This window comes from Taudactylus pleione, unplaced genomic scaffold (assembly GCF_031769625.1).
Source record: "Taudactylus pleione unplaced genomic scaffold, aTauple2 ptg000109l, whole genome shotgun sequence".
In the NCBI taxonomy this organism is placed as follows: domain Eukaryota; kingdom Metazoa; phylum Chordata; class Amphibia; order Anura; family Myobatrachidae; genus Taudactylus; species Taudactylus pleione.
The window spans coordinates 7,325,104-7,339,794 of NW_028284511.1; the positions used below are offsets into that span (position 1 = coordinate 7,325,104).

General features: G+C 44.0%; 2 protein-coding genes across 2 annotated transcripts in view; one reads left to right on the plus strand and one right to left on the minus strand.

Annotated features, from left to right (window-relative positions):
* Positions 1-7,134, minus strand: part of TSPAN4 (tetraspanin 4) — a 752,131-nt gene extending 744,997 nt beyond the window's left edge. The window contains exon 1 of the mRNA XM_088470984.1: positions 6,899-7,134. The gene's annotated coding sequence lies outside the window, so the exon portion shown is untranslated. The remainder of the gene's footprint in view (positions 1-6,898) is intronic.
* POLR2L (RNA polymerase II, I and III subunit L) lies at positions 6,884-12,650 on the plus strand. Its single transcript, XM_088470985.1, has 3 exons — positions 6,884-7,231; positions 10,252-10,350; positions 12,163-12,650. Exons 2-3 carry the CDS (start codon positions 10,256-10,258, stop codon positions 12,269-12,271), a joined length of 204 nt encoding a protein of 67 aa, XP_088327111.1. The 5' UTR covers positions 6,884-7,231; positions 10,252-10,255; the 3' UTR covers positions 12,272-12,650.
* The last annotated feature ends 2,041 nt before the right edge of the window (positions 12,651-14,691 follow it).

Sequence of the window (14,691 nt, forward strand, 5' to 3'; positions counted from 1 at the left end):
TGATTTACATTGCTATCCAGCTATGTTCTTTTTATTGATAGTGTTTCCAGTGCAGCCAGTACACAATGTTACAGTATGAAGGGGTCTGTCTGCTCTAGATCAAGATGTCCCCAGGTTATGTTGAATACTCAGCTACACACTACAAATAAGAACTCAGGAAAAGCTATTCTGAGAAAGTTTTTAACATAAACGATATAAGAAATTCCACACATACAAGTAGATCTGTGCATGCTACAGGCCTCAGAGAGGAATGGGAAATGTTGCTGTGCGATGTACATTACAACTCTAATCTGTATCAGCAACACCATATTTAACAACAGCCCTGAATTTCGCTGAACTGTTTACATTGTTTGGATCCAAAATGAGCCAGGTTTACTTATTTATCAAGGGTTTTGCCATCAATGCAAGAGATCCGGTCCTCTACCAACAATGGCAGACAGGGCGCCAATGTGGCCCGACTCCAAAAATGTAATACATGCATAATTCACCTAGAATCGTGTTATCATGTCTCCAAGATGATGCCAATTTCACTAAGGAGAGGACAGGATGCAGGAGGGTGACCTATGCTCCCAGCAGTCCACGGCAATCTCTAAACTTTCATGGATCTCTGGGCAAGTAAGGGTTTCAGTGGATAAGAACACGCTTACATTTTTATAGTACAGCTCCAGTTTTCAAATACAGCCTATATGGGGTGGGGTGAACGGGCCTCTCATTGGTCCATTTGCACACAATCATTTCAGTGGACATTTAGAACAATGTACAATAGCATAAACCTTATACAATGCTGTTTTACAAAATGGGAGGAGCCTCATGAAAAACAGTTTCAGTAGGTCCTGGGGTCCCCTCAGGGCCGCCATCAGGGGGGGACCGCCGGGCCTCAAGTCCCGGGCCCGGAGGAAAGAGATAGAGAGTGGGGCCCGGGTTGCAGCGGTGCTACACACACTGGCAGACAGGGGATGCAAGGCGAGTTCATAGAACTACATACATTCAACGCCTGCGGCCACGAACCAGCCTGTGATCGCGGAACGGTAGCCAATCAGGAGCGGCTGCTCCTGATTGGCTGCTGGTCCGGGAGCTGTGATTGGCTCGCGGCCGGGTTTTGAAATGCCATCAGAGCTGTTTAGAAGCTCTCCTGGACTGATGCTCCGCTGCCACCCGGGCCCCCATCTCTGAAAAGCAGTCAGCGCTAAATGTACCTGGCTGGCTGCACCAGCGCAGCCAGCTGAAAAGTCCATGAAAAACAGGTACTCCCTCACCTTGCCATGTGCTCTCCCCTCTGTTGCAGCCAGCCGTCCCTGTCCACCCGCTGTTTCAGACAGTTTCAGACAGCCTTCTCTGCCTTGCCCCCCCCTCCTCTGTTACAGCCTTTGCTGCCCTGTGCTTTCTCCCTAGACAGCCAGCCTTCCCTATACCTCCCTAGTCAGCAAGTCTTCTACCCACTAGTTAAGCCAGCCCTCCCTGTCCCCCCAGTCAGACAGCCTTCCCTGTCTCCCCCATTATCAGCCAGCCTTCCCTGCCCTGTGCCTCCCCCCCTAGTTCTGTCAGCCTTCCATGCCTCCCTAGTCAGCCAGCCTTCTCGGCCTAGTCCCCCCCCCAGTCCAGTCAGTCTTTTCTGCCCTGTGCCTCCCACCCTAGTCCAGCCAGCCTTCCCTGTGCCACCTAGTCAGCCAGCCTTCCATACACTGTGCCTCCCCCCCATCCAGCCAGCCTTCCCTGTCCTGTGTTCTACCCTTCTTCTAGCTTTTTCTGTAGATTCAGCCTTTTCAGTGCAATATATATATATTAGCATGTCAATCTAACACCAACCACAGCGCAAAGTCTGTGAATTCTTAAAGGCACCAATTGATCCCCTCAGTGTAGCTCCGCCAACCTCTGCCCCCCTCCACCCCCGGGGGGCCCTGCCTATCTTGTCAGTACCGGGCCCCGCAATTTCTGATGGCAGCCCTGGGTCCCCCTAGAGGGGCAGAAGTAGGTAAGGAAATATGTAACGAGTAACCAGGAATACTGCATGGCAGAGCAAGTAAGGCCACTATATTAACATGTATGTACAGAGCTGAAGAATATACTTGAAACAACTTACATGTTTACAATACATTTAAGGGGTCTATTCATCATCACTTAAGTACAGTATGTGAAATTAACACATACTTTTGTATAAATTAAGTGTCAGGGCCATTCATCACTTTCTGAAAATGCATTTCTTTCGGACCTTGATGTTGTTACTGTATGACATCCTGAGATGGCGTACAGCCCCTGATAATGTTCACAGGCTGCAGTTTACACAGCAGCCTGTGAAGATTTACAAGGCAGCTGCTGTAGTAGAGGGATCTTTTCAGATCCCACCAGCTGTGTCTCCCTCCTTACCTCCGGTGGCTCTGGTTTCCCCTAACAGGTCCTCACCTAACAGAGTGGCTGTGGCGGCTGCGGGGGAGCAGCTGAGACAGATACTGGCAGAAGGGGGTTATATACAGAGTGGGGGTGGGGGGGCGCTTGGGACAACCGACAGGAAGGGGGGTTTACATACAGAGCAGTTGTGCCGGCCGTGGGGGGCACTGGGACAGACACCGGCAGGGGGGTTACATACAGAGCGGCTGCCGCGGAGCAGATGTGGTGGCGGTTGGGACATACACCGGCAGGGGGGAGGGCGGTGGTACAGTGACACAGCAGCGGCAGCCGTGTGGGGAGGGGGCAACGACGGGGGACAGGTTCCGGCAGGGGAAGTGTTCACACGCAGAGGCGAAGGGGGATTGGCCTAGGACAGACAACGGCGGGGGGGTCTGTGAGAAGGAAGACATGAAGCAGGGGCTGCGGGCAGAGAGAGGGGTGACATGGAGCAGGCGCTATGGGCAGGCAGAGGGGAGACACAGATCAGGGGCTGCGAGTGTGGAGACAGGCAGGGGCTGTGGGCTAGGAGTGTGGAGACAGGCAGGGGCTGAGGGCTGGGAGCGTAGAGGCCATAGATAAAGGAGAAAATTATCACAATTTCCGAAAAGCTGACTCCGCAAAAAGAGCAGCTTTTCGGAAGTGATACTTTAGTTAATGAGGCATGATGAATGCCCCCGAACGGTACTTTGAACTCGCAGCAAGTTCAAAGCATAATTATCACTAATTATAATTATGTAATGATGAATAGACCCCTAAATATCTTAATTATAATGTTTCACTCCATTACGGGTGGGGATGGGAGTGGAATTGTTCACTCCAACCTAACCGAGCACTCATTTTTGTATACCTCCCAATCGTCCTGATTTCAGTGAGCTAGTTGCCATTTTAAAGGACTGTCCTGCCAACACGCGATGAGGATGCTCGTCCACATTTTGCAGGGCCATAAGGAGGGCGGTTGCTGCTATTTCCTATGTTGCTAAAGGACCTTTGTGACGTTCCCACCACGTGACCGCTGTAGGAGGCTGGACTGCTCCTGCTTTACCATCCACTAGGGCAGTGTTGGCTAACCTTGACACTCCAGCTGTTGTGGAACTATATATCCCAGCATGCCCTGCCACAGTTTTAGCATGCCCTAATAGCAAAACTGTAGCAGTGCATGCTGGGTTATGTAGTTCCATAACAGCTGGAGTGTCAAGGTTAGCCAACACTGCACTAGGGCATAGAGGGGGAATAAATATTTGTGGCGAGCGCAGCTTAGCATCCCCCCTTAGCATCCCCGCCCTCCCACTTTCAGGCCGGGTCACGTGGGTGTGACGTTACAGGTCCATCAGCACTGTAGTCTAGTCCTAACCTAACCTAAGGTGGGTGGCATGACTGATGCTGTAGCACAGGGAGGGATGCCCAGGGAGGGATGCCCTGACTGATGCTGTAGCACAGGGAGGGATGCCCAGCCGTAGTCATCCTATGCTGCAACCAGCGCCCTGCCCCGGCTCACAGGTCCCGCGCTGTGTTGGGAGAGACATTCTGTCATCTCTCTCTCAGGGGGTGGATGCAGCAGCACCCTGTTTCGGGGCTGCAGATTGGATGAAGCTGGGAGGTAGTCCCCTGCGTCACGCAGCAGGGACAAGTGCCCACACTGCGTGCAGCATTAACAAAAAATTGCACTTTTCTGGAATAACTAACGCTATGATTCAGACATGCCACTGTCCCATTTTATAATCGGCCCAATGTCTAAAGGTATGAATTAGGTCACATCCCACTTTTAGTTAGCTCAAGAAGCAAGACTATATGTAGGGTGGTGCAGCCTGTGCCATCGCATAGGGCAGAGTTCCCAGGGGGCTGCATTGTAGCAGCCTTTTGGCCCCTGCATGTGACTAGCAGGGTGCAGCCAGTATTGGCGCTGCAGTGCTGTCCAAAGCATCCTTCAGACGTTCCAACCACACACCCTGCAGCCTGTACAGCTGTTTGGAGCATCCTTAGGATCCTCTGGTCAGTGTACGCAGCTCCAGTCATGGCGCTACCTGGGGTGCAGCCTTATGATGGCATGTGTTCATGTGAAGGGAGCGCCAGCACCACAACGGCACACTGAAGCCCTGTTACGTAGCTGTCAAGAAGGGATTATCTATGTGGCTCTATCCCTTTCAGTAACACTCAGGGGCGCAGAGAAGGGGGGTTTAGCTGTGTGCTGGACTGCGGTGGGTCCTGGGAGACTGTTGTTACCGAGATCAGCAGCAGTCTCCTCTGTCTCCACCTGAAGTGGTTGGGGGACAATCGCACTGATAGCGCCCCCTTTCTGTATCAGTCAATGACTAGTGAATCCGGCCATGGCACCGACTAGATGGCGCTGGTGAGATGACTGTGACTGTGCCTTCAGGCCACGGCTCCCAGGGCAATAGATCTCCCAGCCCCCCTCTTCAGCTGCTGCTGTTGGGCGGGCCTGTGTTTCAAGGACCGTGCATGTGATCCATGGTAAAACAAGGTACCACAGATTTCATGAGCAGAGCTTACACATAGGGCCTGATTCAGAGCCGCTCGCTATTTGCGGTCTTTCGTTCTAAAACAAGGGGTGGCTATTCAAATGAACCGTTCGCTAATTGTGGTCTGTTCACGCCTCTAAGTCTGAACGGGCGAGCAAAACTTGCGGTTGTAATTTTGAAAAATACGCCCCCTGGCCGCTCGCATCCTACGTCATGTCCGCTATTTATTAGATTAATCGAGCACATCGAACAGCGTATGAACTGCTCGCTTTTCTTGTGGCTGGTTTTTTCAACTGCTATTTTGCGAGCAGTTCTGGGTAAAAAAAAAAACAAGTGACGTGGTCAATGACGCTGCTGTATTAATTCCACACCCCCGTTTTCAAGCACCTTCCCCTGTTACCACCCACATACGCCTCCTCCTGTCACTCAAAATAGCAGGCATTCGCTATGTAGCGAACAAACGATTTTCGGCCGCACTAACTGGTTCGCGCATGCGTATTACAATCGTACGCATGCGCAGATGTACAAACATCGGTCAGAACGAACGAGTGGCCGCTTACGAGCGTCTCTGAATCAGGCCCATAGTTAGTAAGTAGACCATTCTCAAATATGTCTACAGATGTTCTTCCACTGAAATGATCAATCCCCACTGTCTGATTGTGCATGATGAGGTATGTTACTATAGCACATACAGTGGCTCAAACCTAATATATTGTGGTTGATGTGCGCCTCACACCTATAAAACTAACTACCAAAGCACAGATGAAAATATTGTTACATTTTAAGAAAATGTTTACTGGCACTCAACATTTTTACTGACACATTGTTTTCCAACATTTAGCAAAAACGATAAACGAAAGATACAGCATTAGAAAGGCTATCTGCTGAGGGTAGTTTAGTAACAGCAGGAGGATGTCACGGTCTATTTTTATCTAATGATACTTGTAAACGACCTATATTTATGTTTTCTTGATTTACTAATAAATACATTATGCATAAATGGAAGTATATCTTAGATGTACAACAATGATAAAAAAACAAGCATGAAAACAAACAATGTAGAACATACCACAAGAAATATGTGCAAAATAAATTGAGATGTATCTTGTGTATCTGTTTGGACCAATACCAAATGTGTATATAAACAAATGTGTATCAGGCATATTAGCATTGTAATAACATCTGCACCAAGACATTAGTTCTACAAGGGTTTTTTTTGTAAAAAATAAATAAATACAATCCTATCTGCTCTGTGGTAGTAATGTCAGGTATTGCTGTGCAGGTAGTTTACAGGCTGTGTAAAGGCCCCCATACATCAGCAATTGATTGCAGCAATCGTGCAACTTGCAATCGATTGTGTATAAAAATCTTTCCCTTTTTCAATCGATTGTGGCAAATCTGCAATCGATTGAAAAAGGGAAAGATTTTTAAACACAATCAATTGCAAATTGCACGATTGCTGCAATCAATTGCTGATGTATGGGGGCCTTAAAGTCTTGTGTGGGGCAGCCTCCCAGACACCTGCACCATGTCACCTGAACCATGTCACCTGCAGCTAATCAGGGCTTGTCAGTACAATCAGTCACTGGGCAAAAGTTAGGTCAATTCTCACTAGTTAGGTAAAAACAAATCTAACAATCCTGACAGTATACCCGCGGCAAATGGCAAACTGATCACAGCAGTTAGGGTTATAGTAGTTAGTAAGGTGATTACCCTCTTTGTTTTTTTTTCTACAAGAGCAAATATTTCCTGCCTGGAAATAATATATTATTTGTTTTGATATATATATATATATATATATATATATATATATATATATATATATATATATATATATATAGCTGAGAATCATTTGCTCTGCCCTGTATGAGAACTTGTTGCTTGGTGTAGGATGGGACTTATTACTAGTGTGTGTGCTATAATATATACAGAGCCTCGCACAGCACGCATTGGTACAGTGTGCACACCCATGTATGCTGTATATGTACACAGTATATACACGGTATATAAGTGACACAGTATAGAAGGAAGAGTACCTGGCTGCAGCTGTCTGTCTTCCCGGTCCCTGCTGCGCTCTGATCATCCCTCACACAGCGGCGATCACTCTATTTCCTCCCGTCCGCTAGGGGGCGCCCGGTGGACACAGTAGAGAGTTGGAGGCGGTGGGTCACGTGGTGCGGAAGAGACGCGTGTATGTGTGTGGGCACCGGGCAGCTGCGTACGGGAACAGGCGGCGGCCGGAGACCCGGGCATTGGTGAGGCGGGTGCTGGTACTGTGCTGCGAGGATCAGGCGTCCAGCCCGTGTGCTGTTGGCTATAGTGTCAGCTGTTTTACAATCTCCACTGGTCACCATCGCTCCTTGGCTTGTGTAAGTAGTCTATGGCGCCGCATTGCCTTGTGTTTAGAGATACAACAGCTGTGCTAACGCGGGCCTGACTGTACAACCCATTGTTTCTAATGTAAGTGTATTTTGCTGAATTCCTATGCTGTTACTGCATTGGAGGAGCCATCAGTAAGCTCAGGGTGCCGGTAACTGTGTTTATTGCTAGCATTGTGTAGGAAGAGATCAGAGATGGCCAGTTGGAACCAATTCAGTGGAAATGCTTTTTCCATTCCATGCAAGGGTTACCACTATTGCATGCTCATTTCCGATGGATGTCACCCAGCAAGAGCACAGGTGTATTCATTACTCACTGACACATTTTAAAAGATCCACAGGTGGAGATCATTATTTCCCTTGTGATTCTGTGAGGAGACCTGGAAAACATGCACTGTTTGAGAACCTGTGCCCTAGACCACAGGTTCTCAAACTCTGTCCTCTGGGCCCCAAACAGTGCATGTTTTCCAGGTCTCCCCAGAGAATCACAAGTGAAATAATTAGCTCCACCTGTGGATCTTTTAAAATGTCAGTGAGTAATGAAAACACCTGTGCTCCTGCTGGGTGACCCCAAAAATGTGACCTGTGTGGGGTCCTGAGGACCGAGTTTGAGAACCACTGCTCTAGACAGATTAAAGCTAATTGTAGACTGGTTGCTGTAGTTCAGTGCAATTTTTCCACACAAATGCAAAGCTACTAAATAAGCTGTTATCTACCTTATTTGAACAGGCCAACCACATAATATGGTTCGATTGTATTCCTGTATGCTGCTGACAATAGATTTATTTATTTTTATTTATTTTTTTCTTGGTCCAAGTTGCCCATGTAGATATACCACACAGTGACTGCTATTACATTGCTGTAGAAGTGTTTTGTGGTGGTTTGATACAACTTTGTATTGTACATTCATATGCCACTGGGCATCTGCAGTCAATTATATCTCAAAACAAAACACATTCTGCATATATGCTTAAAATGACATATCTAATAAGCATATGGGTATATAAACGAAACAAACACCAAGCTTGACTAAGGGAAATACACTAACTGTAGAATAATGGGCAAACTTAAGAAAAGTTGAAGAAGCATAATATGTAGGACAACCTATAATATGTGCTTATGACTATTAATAAGTTATAGAGCATGTTTGTTTCTTGAAATGAAGGGACCACATAAAATCATTGTCTGGCACTACCAGTTGCAGTATGCAGCATGGAGACCACTCTTTATATTATATTCTACAGTGGTCTACTCCCTTTTCTGTCCACAATATTAGTGGGCTTGTAGCAGGGAAATGTGGCTATAAATGACCTCTAGGGGGAATTCAGTTAGCTGTGGGGTTTATTCCGCATCTAATTACCCGCACCAGGAGATTCATTTAGTGTGGTTTACCCTGCACGCGTACACCCAGAAGTGGTCTTTTCTTTACAGCTTCAGGAACTGCGAGGAAAAGGCACCTGTGGGGGGTTTAATGCATAGGGAAAACCCATTGATTCCATTGAACCCCGCTGCTAATTGCATTTCCCTTCTAGCATTGCCAAGTGCATTAAAATGTCCAAAGTCTGTGATTTTATAGCAATAGCACAGGTAACATTTACAAAGGCGGCGGGAAGAGTAAACTATCCATAGGTAAGTACTGTGTGTTATGGAGAAACCAAGATCAGATTTGTGACAAACTATCATTAGGTTTGTGGGATATTTTATACTTTTGCAGCCATTCATGGCTTTGCTGCTTTATATTGTCCCTCTGTATTTATAATTTTCTCTAACCCAGCTCATACACATGATAAAAGTATGTATTAGACAAAATGATTGTATATGGCCTAATCCAATAAATACTATAAATCAGAAAGTAGTATAATATCTGACTGACCGCATTGATTGCCATACACAAGGCGATATTTCCGGAAAGCCGGAAAGATACATAGCCCAGAATAAGGGAAAAGAATGGAAAGATAGCTCTGGTAGACAATCATATATTTACGTTTATTCAACACACAAATACTAAAAACAAAAATACAGACTTAAGGGGGGTATCCACTAGACGATAAAATTGAACGATAATGATAAAATCGTTTGATAATCGTTCAAACATCGTTTGCAAATCGTGCAGTAATTGTTTCTAATGATGTACGATGCGCGCTCCCGCTGGTCGTTTGATCGTCTCCTCCCTCGACTGAACATGCAGGTCAATTTCACTTGATTGCTTACACATTGTTTACGCTGAACGATCAAACGATGAACCACTGTCTGCCCACTATAGCTGAAAGCTCTCAATCACAGATTAAAACAACATAGTTTATTGTTAGATCTTTTGCAAATCTTTTGCAAATTGTTCAGAGTGGAAGATCATATTTCAAGGGAAATTTCAAGGGAAAATCAGAGGTTGGACAGGGATAAAATCGTCTAGTGGATGCCCCCCATTAAAAAAAAAGAAAAAAAAGATAATAACAATGTTGCAATTATAGCACATACATGGAATGATAGCCAGCCTAACTGAATGTGTAAATGTAAGTAGCTTATTCTGGTGTGGGTGTACAGTTTCAAAGATCCAAATTTCTTAAAGGATAAGTCCAGAATGAAATAGGTCCCAAGGAACAAGTTACTGCACCTAAACAAGTGGTGCAAGTCCAATTAAGGAAACAGGTCCCGGTTAATGAATAAGGATCCCAGGGTTTGTATTTTATCTGTGCAGTAAATAGCACATCTAACCACATCAATTTCGGCTCCATAGATCATATAGGTATAGTGATGTTCTAGGTGTCCGCAGTAATTACCGGCAAGAAGATTATCTCCCTTGGTAGCAATGGAGCACGGAGCACTGGGTATACAATAACGTTAGGCGGCAATTCAATAGTCGGCACCCCAACACCTTAACGCGTTTCTCTGGGTCTATCTCCCAGTTTCTTCAGAAGGAGGGCAGGCCCAGAATAAGAGCATAGACTGGTCTCATAGAAGAGGTTATTATTATTTATCTGTTTCTTAAAGTTTTTTTTTCCCTTTCCCCTCAGCAAAATGATTGTCCCAGTCAGATGCTTCACGTGTGGAAAGATCGTTGGAAATAAGTGGGAGACGTACCTTGGGCTACTTCAGGCGGAGTACACTGAGGGGTATGTTCAGTGATGTCATCTATACCCTTGTTGTTTTGTAAGGAACCACAGTGGGTCACAGCATCGGTCATTGGTGAAAACTGAACACACATAAAACAGGGATATTCAAGATAGAGCACATTAAGCGCAGACATGAAAACAAAGGGTTTGGAGAACCCTGTCTACAAGAGCTTACAATCTATTGAGGAAGGGCTGAGAAAAGACTAATGTGGGTGCCTTAGTGGACATGGGTATAGATTGAAGTGTGTACAGAAGGGAATAGGGTAGGCTCTAGTAAACAGGTAGGATGTCAGAGGTTTTAATTGAGGCAAGGGGACATCTGACCAGGGGCGGGATGCAAAACGCATCGCATTCAGACTGTAACGCATCCCGCCACACTTTGCATGCATGCCTGCATTAGTGACGCCGGTATGCATGACGAACACTGCAAAGGACCGCTCTCTCGTTAAGAGCGGCCCTTTGCGATGGAGGGACTTCCAGGTCTACGACCCAGAATGCGTAGAAGGACGCAGACACTGCGGGGGGTGCTGCGAGGGGTCCGATTGGATCTTTTTAAAAGCACTCTCCCAATAGAAGCCCATAGACTTCTATAGAGTAACGCCAATACCCATAGCATTCTGGGGCTTGGCGGATATGAGAAATGTGGTCAAACCTGCATTTTGGGGGTTTGACTTCATTTCTACCTTTGCAGCATCCCGCCCCAGGCATGAGAGAGGTCTTGTTGATGGGTCTGATGGCTCGTTATCTGAACATAGGAGCGTTACAGGCAGAGACAGATTGATGAGAGCATGAGGAGGAGTATTTCAAGATGGAGTTTCAGATGTAAAGGGTGGTGATGTTGAGGGTTATTAATGTTAGCATATGAAGTTAATTATTTATGTTGTGCTTCTCTATTGCCATTGTAACATTAAAACATTCTTAACCCAAAGATGCAGCCAATTGTATTATTAGAGCCTCTGTCCAACTGGGGGATGTGTGAGGAAGCAGCAGTAGTGTGGGTGGACTCTGCAAGGTACCTGCACCTATGCTTTACAACTGTCCTCCCATTCCCAACTAAAGCTTCCCTTGTGTCATGTCTAACTCCTCTAAAGTACATTTTTATTCTACCTAAATACAATATTTTTTTCTATTATTATTTTTTTGCTTTTCAAGACTATAATAGGTTTATTTTAAAATCTGTCTTGTCCATTAGCTGGGGACAAACGGATGACAATCATGCAAATATACTTTTAGCCTTTACTAGCTGTTTGTGACTCTTACATAGTCGGAACAATCCTAGAGCGAAAGTCATGAAACATTAGTCTGGTGACCTGAGTTACAGAGATTTCAGACTTGTTTTACTTTGTCAGTCTCACAAAGTTTTAAGGGCAGAAATGGGATCTGGCTTATATGTGTTATTAGCAGCTGCAATATAAGAGTAGGACCCCAGGAGGGAATAAAATACTTATTTCTCAGATTGAACATGATTCTCCAGGAATAAGCTGTTCTCCATCTGTATTGTTAATGCTTTTAATTAAAAAGGGGGGCACGGCGTGGTGTATATGCAAGCAGTCAGATCGACCCACTATTTAATAATAATAATAAAAATAATAATAGAGAAATTGGGCATATAATTGTGAAAAATATTCCTTACCCTGCAGGCATGGAAAACGGTTGAATCACAAGAAACAGAACAATTTTAAAACACAGTAAATGTAAATTGATTAAAGAGCAGCTTACGTATCTGTTCTAACAATGCCCAAATATAGTTCCTCTGAATATTCTGGCCCTTTTCAGTCCTCATCTCTTACCATTCCTCTCTACTTCTTATAGGGATGCTCTGGATGCGTTGGGGTTAAAGAGGTACTGCTGTCGCCGTATGCTGCTTGCTCATGTGGACCTGATCGAGAAGCTTCTGAATTACGCTCCTCTGGAGAAATGACAGGTGATATGGGTACCGGATGCTGGCTCCTTCCTGATGTGGAACAAAACTTCTTCCTAGAAACGCTACATCGTTCTGAGCTTACAATTTACTTGTGATACGGCTAAAACAAGACCACACATTCCTGTATGCCTTACACACTGATTCCTCTACAAAAAGGCATTTTTTACTTAATAAAGGTTTTGGATGTTTTTGTTAAGAAAAAAAATGTGTCCTCCATTTTATCTATGTAAAACCGTTTCAGAATATAACCCTGTGTTAGTGGCCAAATAAGTGTGTTCACTATAAACCAGCGCTTCAATGCTGCACTGCTTTATTTAAAAAAATAGTGACCCTAAAATAATGACAGGAATAAAGGGAAAGAAATATTTACCTTCAAGTGCTGTGCTTCTATAATCCCTTCAGTTTTTCACCATATATTGTACAATGCATATAAAAAAATACAAAAATAGTGTAATAGTATCCCTATTGACACACCCTTGTGACATCTCCACCTTTGAAAAAGACTAATTTGAAACGCGTCAGCAGGAGAGTGGGAGCACCATTATACCCCAACCAGACTGACTGCATCTGGAAGCAATTTGGTAAAGGATAAGATCCAAAGTGCGCAAACATATAATACCCAGCAGCCTGTGCAACACAAAAAAGGCCTTCACCAAGCTTCAAACAACAATCACAGCAAGGTAGTGTTGCACACCGGCGCACAGATACGTGTTCCCCAAAATATTGTAATAATTTGTTACACACACTTTAAAGCTTTTTTCAAGCAATCATATTCCTCCAAGAGATATTGACCCCAAGAAATAATAAGAAAAACATAGTATAATACTGTTTCAGAAATAAAATATTTTAAATGATGCCAAGTATTGTGCTCACATATAGATTGAAAAAATGTGCATATATCACCATATCCTAGGTATTTCTTTTGTTGAAGCTTTGTATTTCTTCAGTATTCGTTTAGGATCTCAAAGAAAGAAGACTATAATAGTGCAATATTGTTTTTGAAGCAATAAAACACATTTATTAAACATCACACTCACATTGAAAAATAAAACCTCAGGCATATATCACCATATCCATGGTAGCAGCAGAAAGAATGTTATCCCTTCAACTGGAAAATATAAAGTTTGGTGTCCCCAAGTCTCAGGAAACCGGTTTGCTCCAATCCTCAGAAAAAGGAGACACAGAGGTTCACAGTTACAGTTCCTTCCACGACAGACATGGAAGGAACTGTAACTGTGAACCTCTGTGTCTCCTTTTTCTGAGGATTGGAGCAAACCGGTTTCCGGTACTTGGGGACTCCAAACTTTATATTTTCCAGTTGAAGGGATAACATTCTTTCTGCTGCTACCATGGATATGGTGATATATGCCTGAGGTTTTATTTTTCAATGTGAGTGTGATGTTTAATAAATGTGTTTTATTGCTTCAAAAACAATATTGCACTATTATAGTCTTCTTTCTTTGAGATCCTAAACGAATACTGAAGAAATACAAAGCTTCAACAAAAGAAATACCTAGGATATGGTGATATATGCACATTTTTACAATCTATATGTGAGCACAATACTTGGCATCATTTAAAATATTTTATTTCTGAAACAGTATTATACTATATGTTGTTCTTATTATTTCTTGGTCAATATCTCTTGGAGGAATATGATTACTTGAAAAAAGCATTAAAGTGTGTATAAGAAATTATTACAATATTTTGTGCAACACTACCTTGCTGTGATTGTCCATCTGGAAGCAGTCTGGCACCTGGATCTCGGGAATCCTGTGGGCTAATGTGATGTGTCTGACTTTACAACACTGACTGGTACGGGGCTTAATGGTTGCATGCACATGTGTGGTGATATGCTTTTTTTTTTTTTTTTTTTTTTTTTCTTTTAATTGTAAATGCATCTTGAATTGGTTTTATATTCTACTATACCGTACTTCACTATTAGTTGTTTTACTTCTTAAATGGTACACTACATTTGGAAAGCTGGAGGATTTAAAATCCAGAAAAACATGATGGAGCAACATTGTGAAATGCCTGCATGAAAGGTCACACTAGTAAGAGTATCTAGTGAATCTGCTAAGCATTGGTGTAGAGGTTCCCAAACACAGTCCTCAAGGCTCCCCAACAGTTAAGGTTTTAGAGATATCCATGGTTGAGCACAGTTGACTTAATTAGCACCTCAGTCAATTTGATTTAACCACCTGTGCTTAACCATGGATATCTTGAAAACCTGAACTGTTGGGGTGTCTTGAGGACCGTGTTTGGGAACCTCTGCACTGGTGGAAAGGCTAAATGTATTGCTGTTCTCTTATGGTGGAAGGAACACACTTTTTATTCAATTTAGCACAAGATTGTTTCAGCATTTATACTATTACACTATTTTTGTTTTTGATATTTTTATATGTACAGTAATTGGT

Bases quoted from the DNA above. Each gene is read 5' to 3' on its own strand.
- POLR2L (XM_088470985.1), top strand. From the start codon at position 10,256: ATGATTGTCCCAGTCAGATGCTTCACGTGTGGAAAGATCGTTGGAAAT. The intron at 10,351-12,162 runs GTATGTTCAGTG...TACTTCTTATAG, and splicing joins CAGGCGGAGTACACTGAGGG to GGATGCTCTGGATGCGTTGG.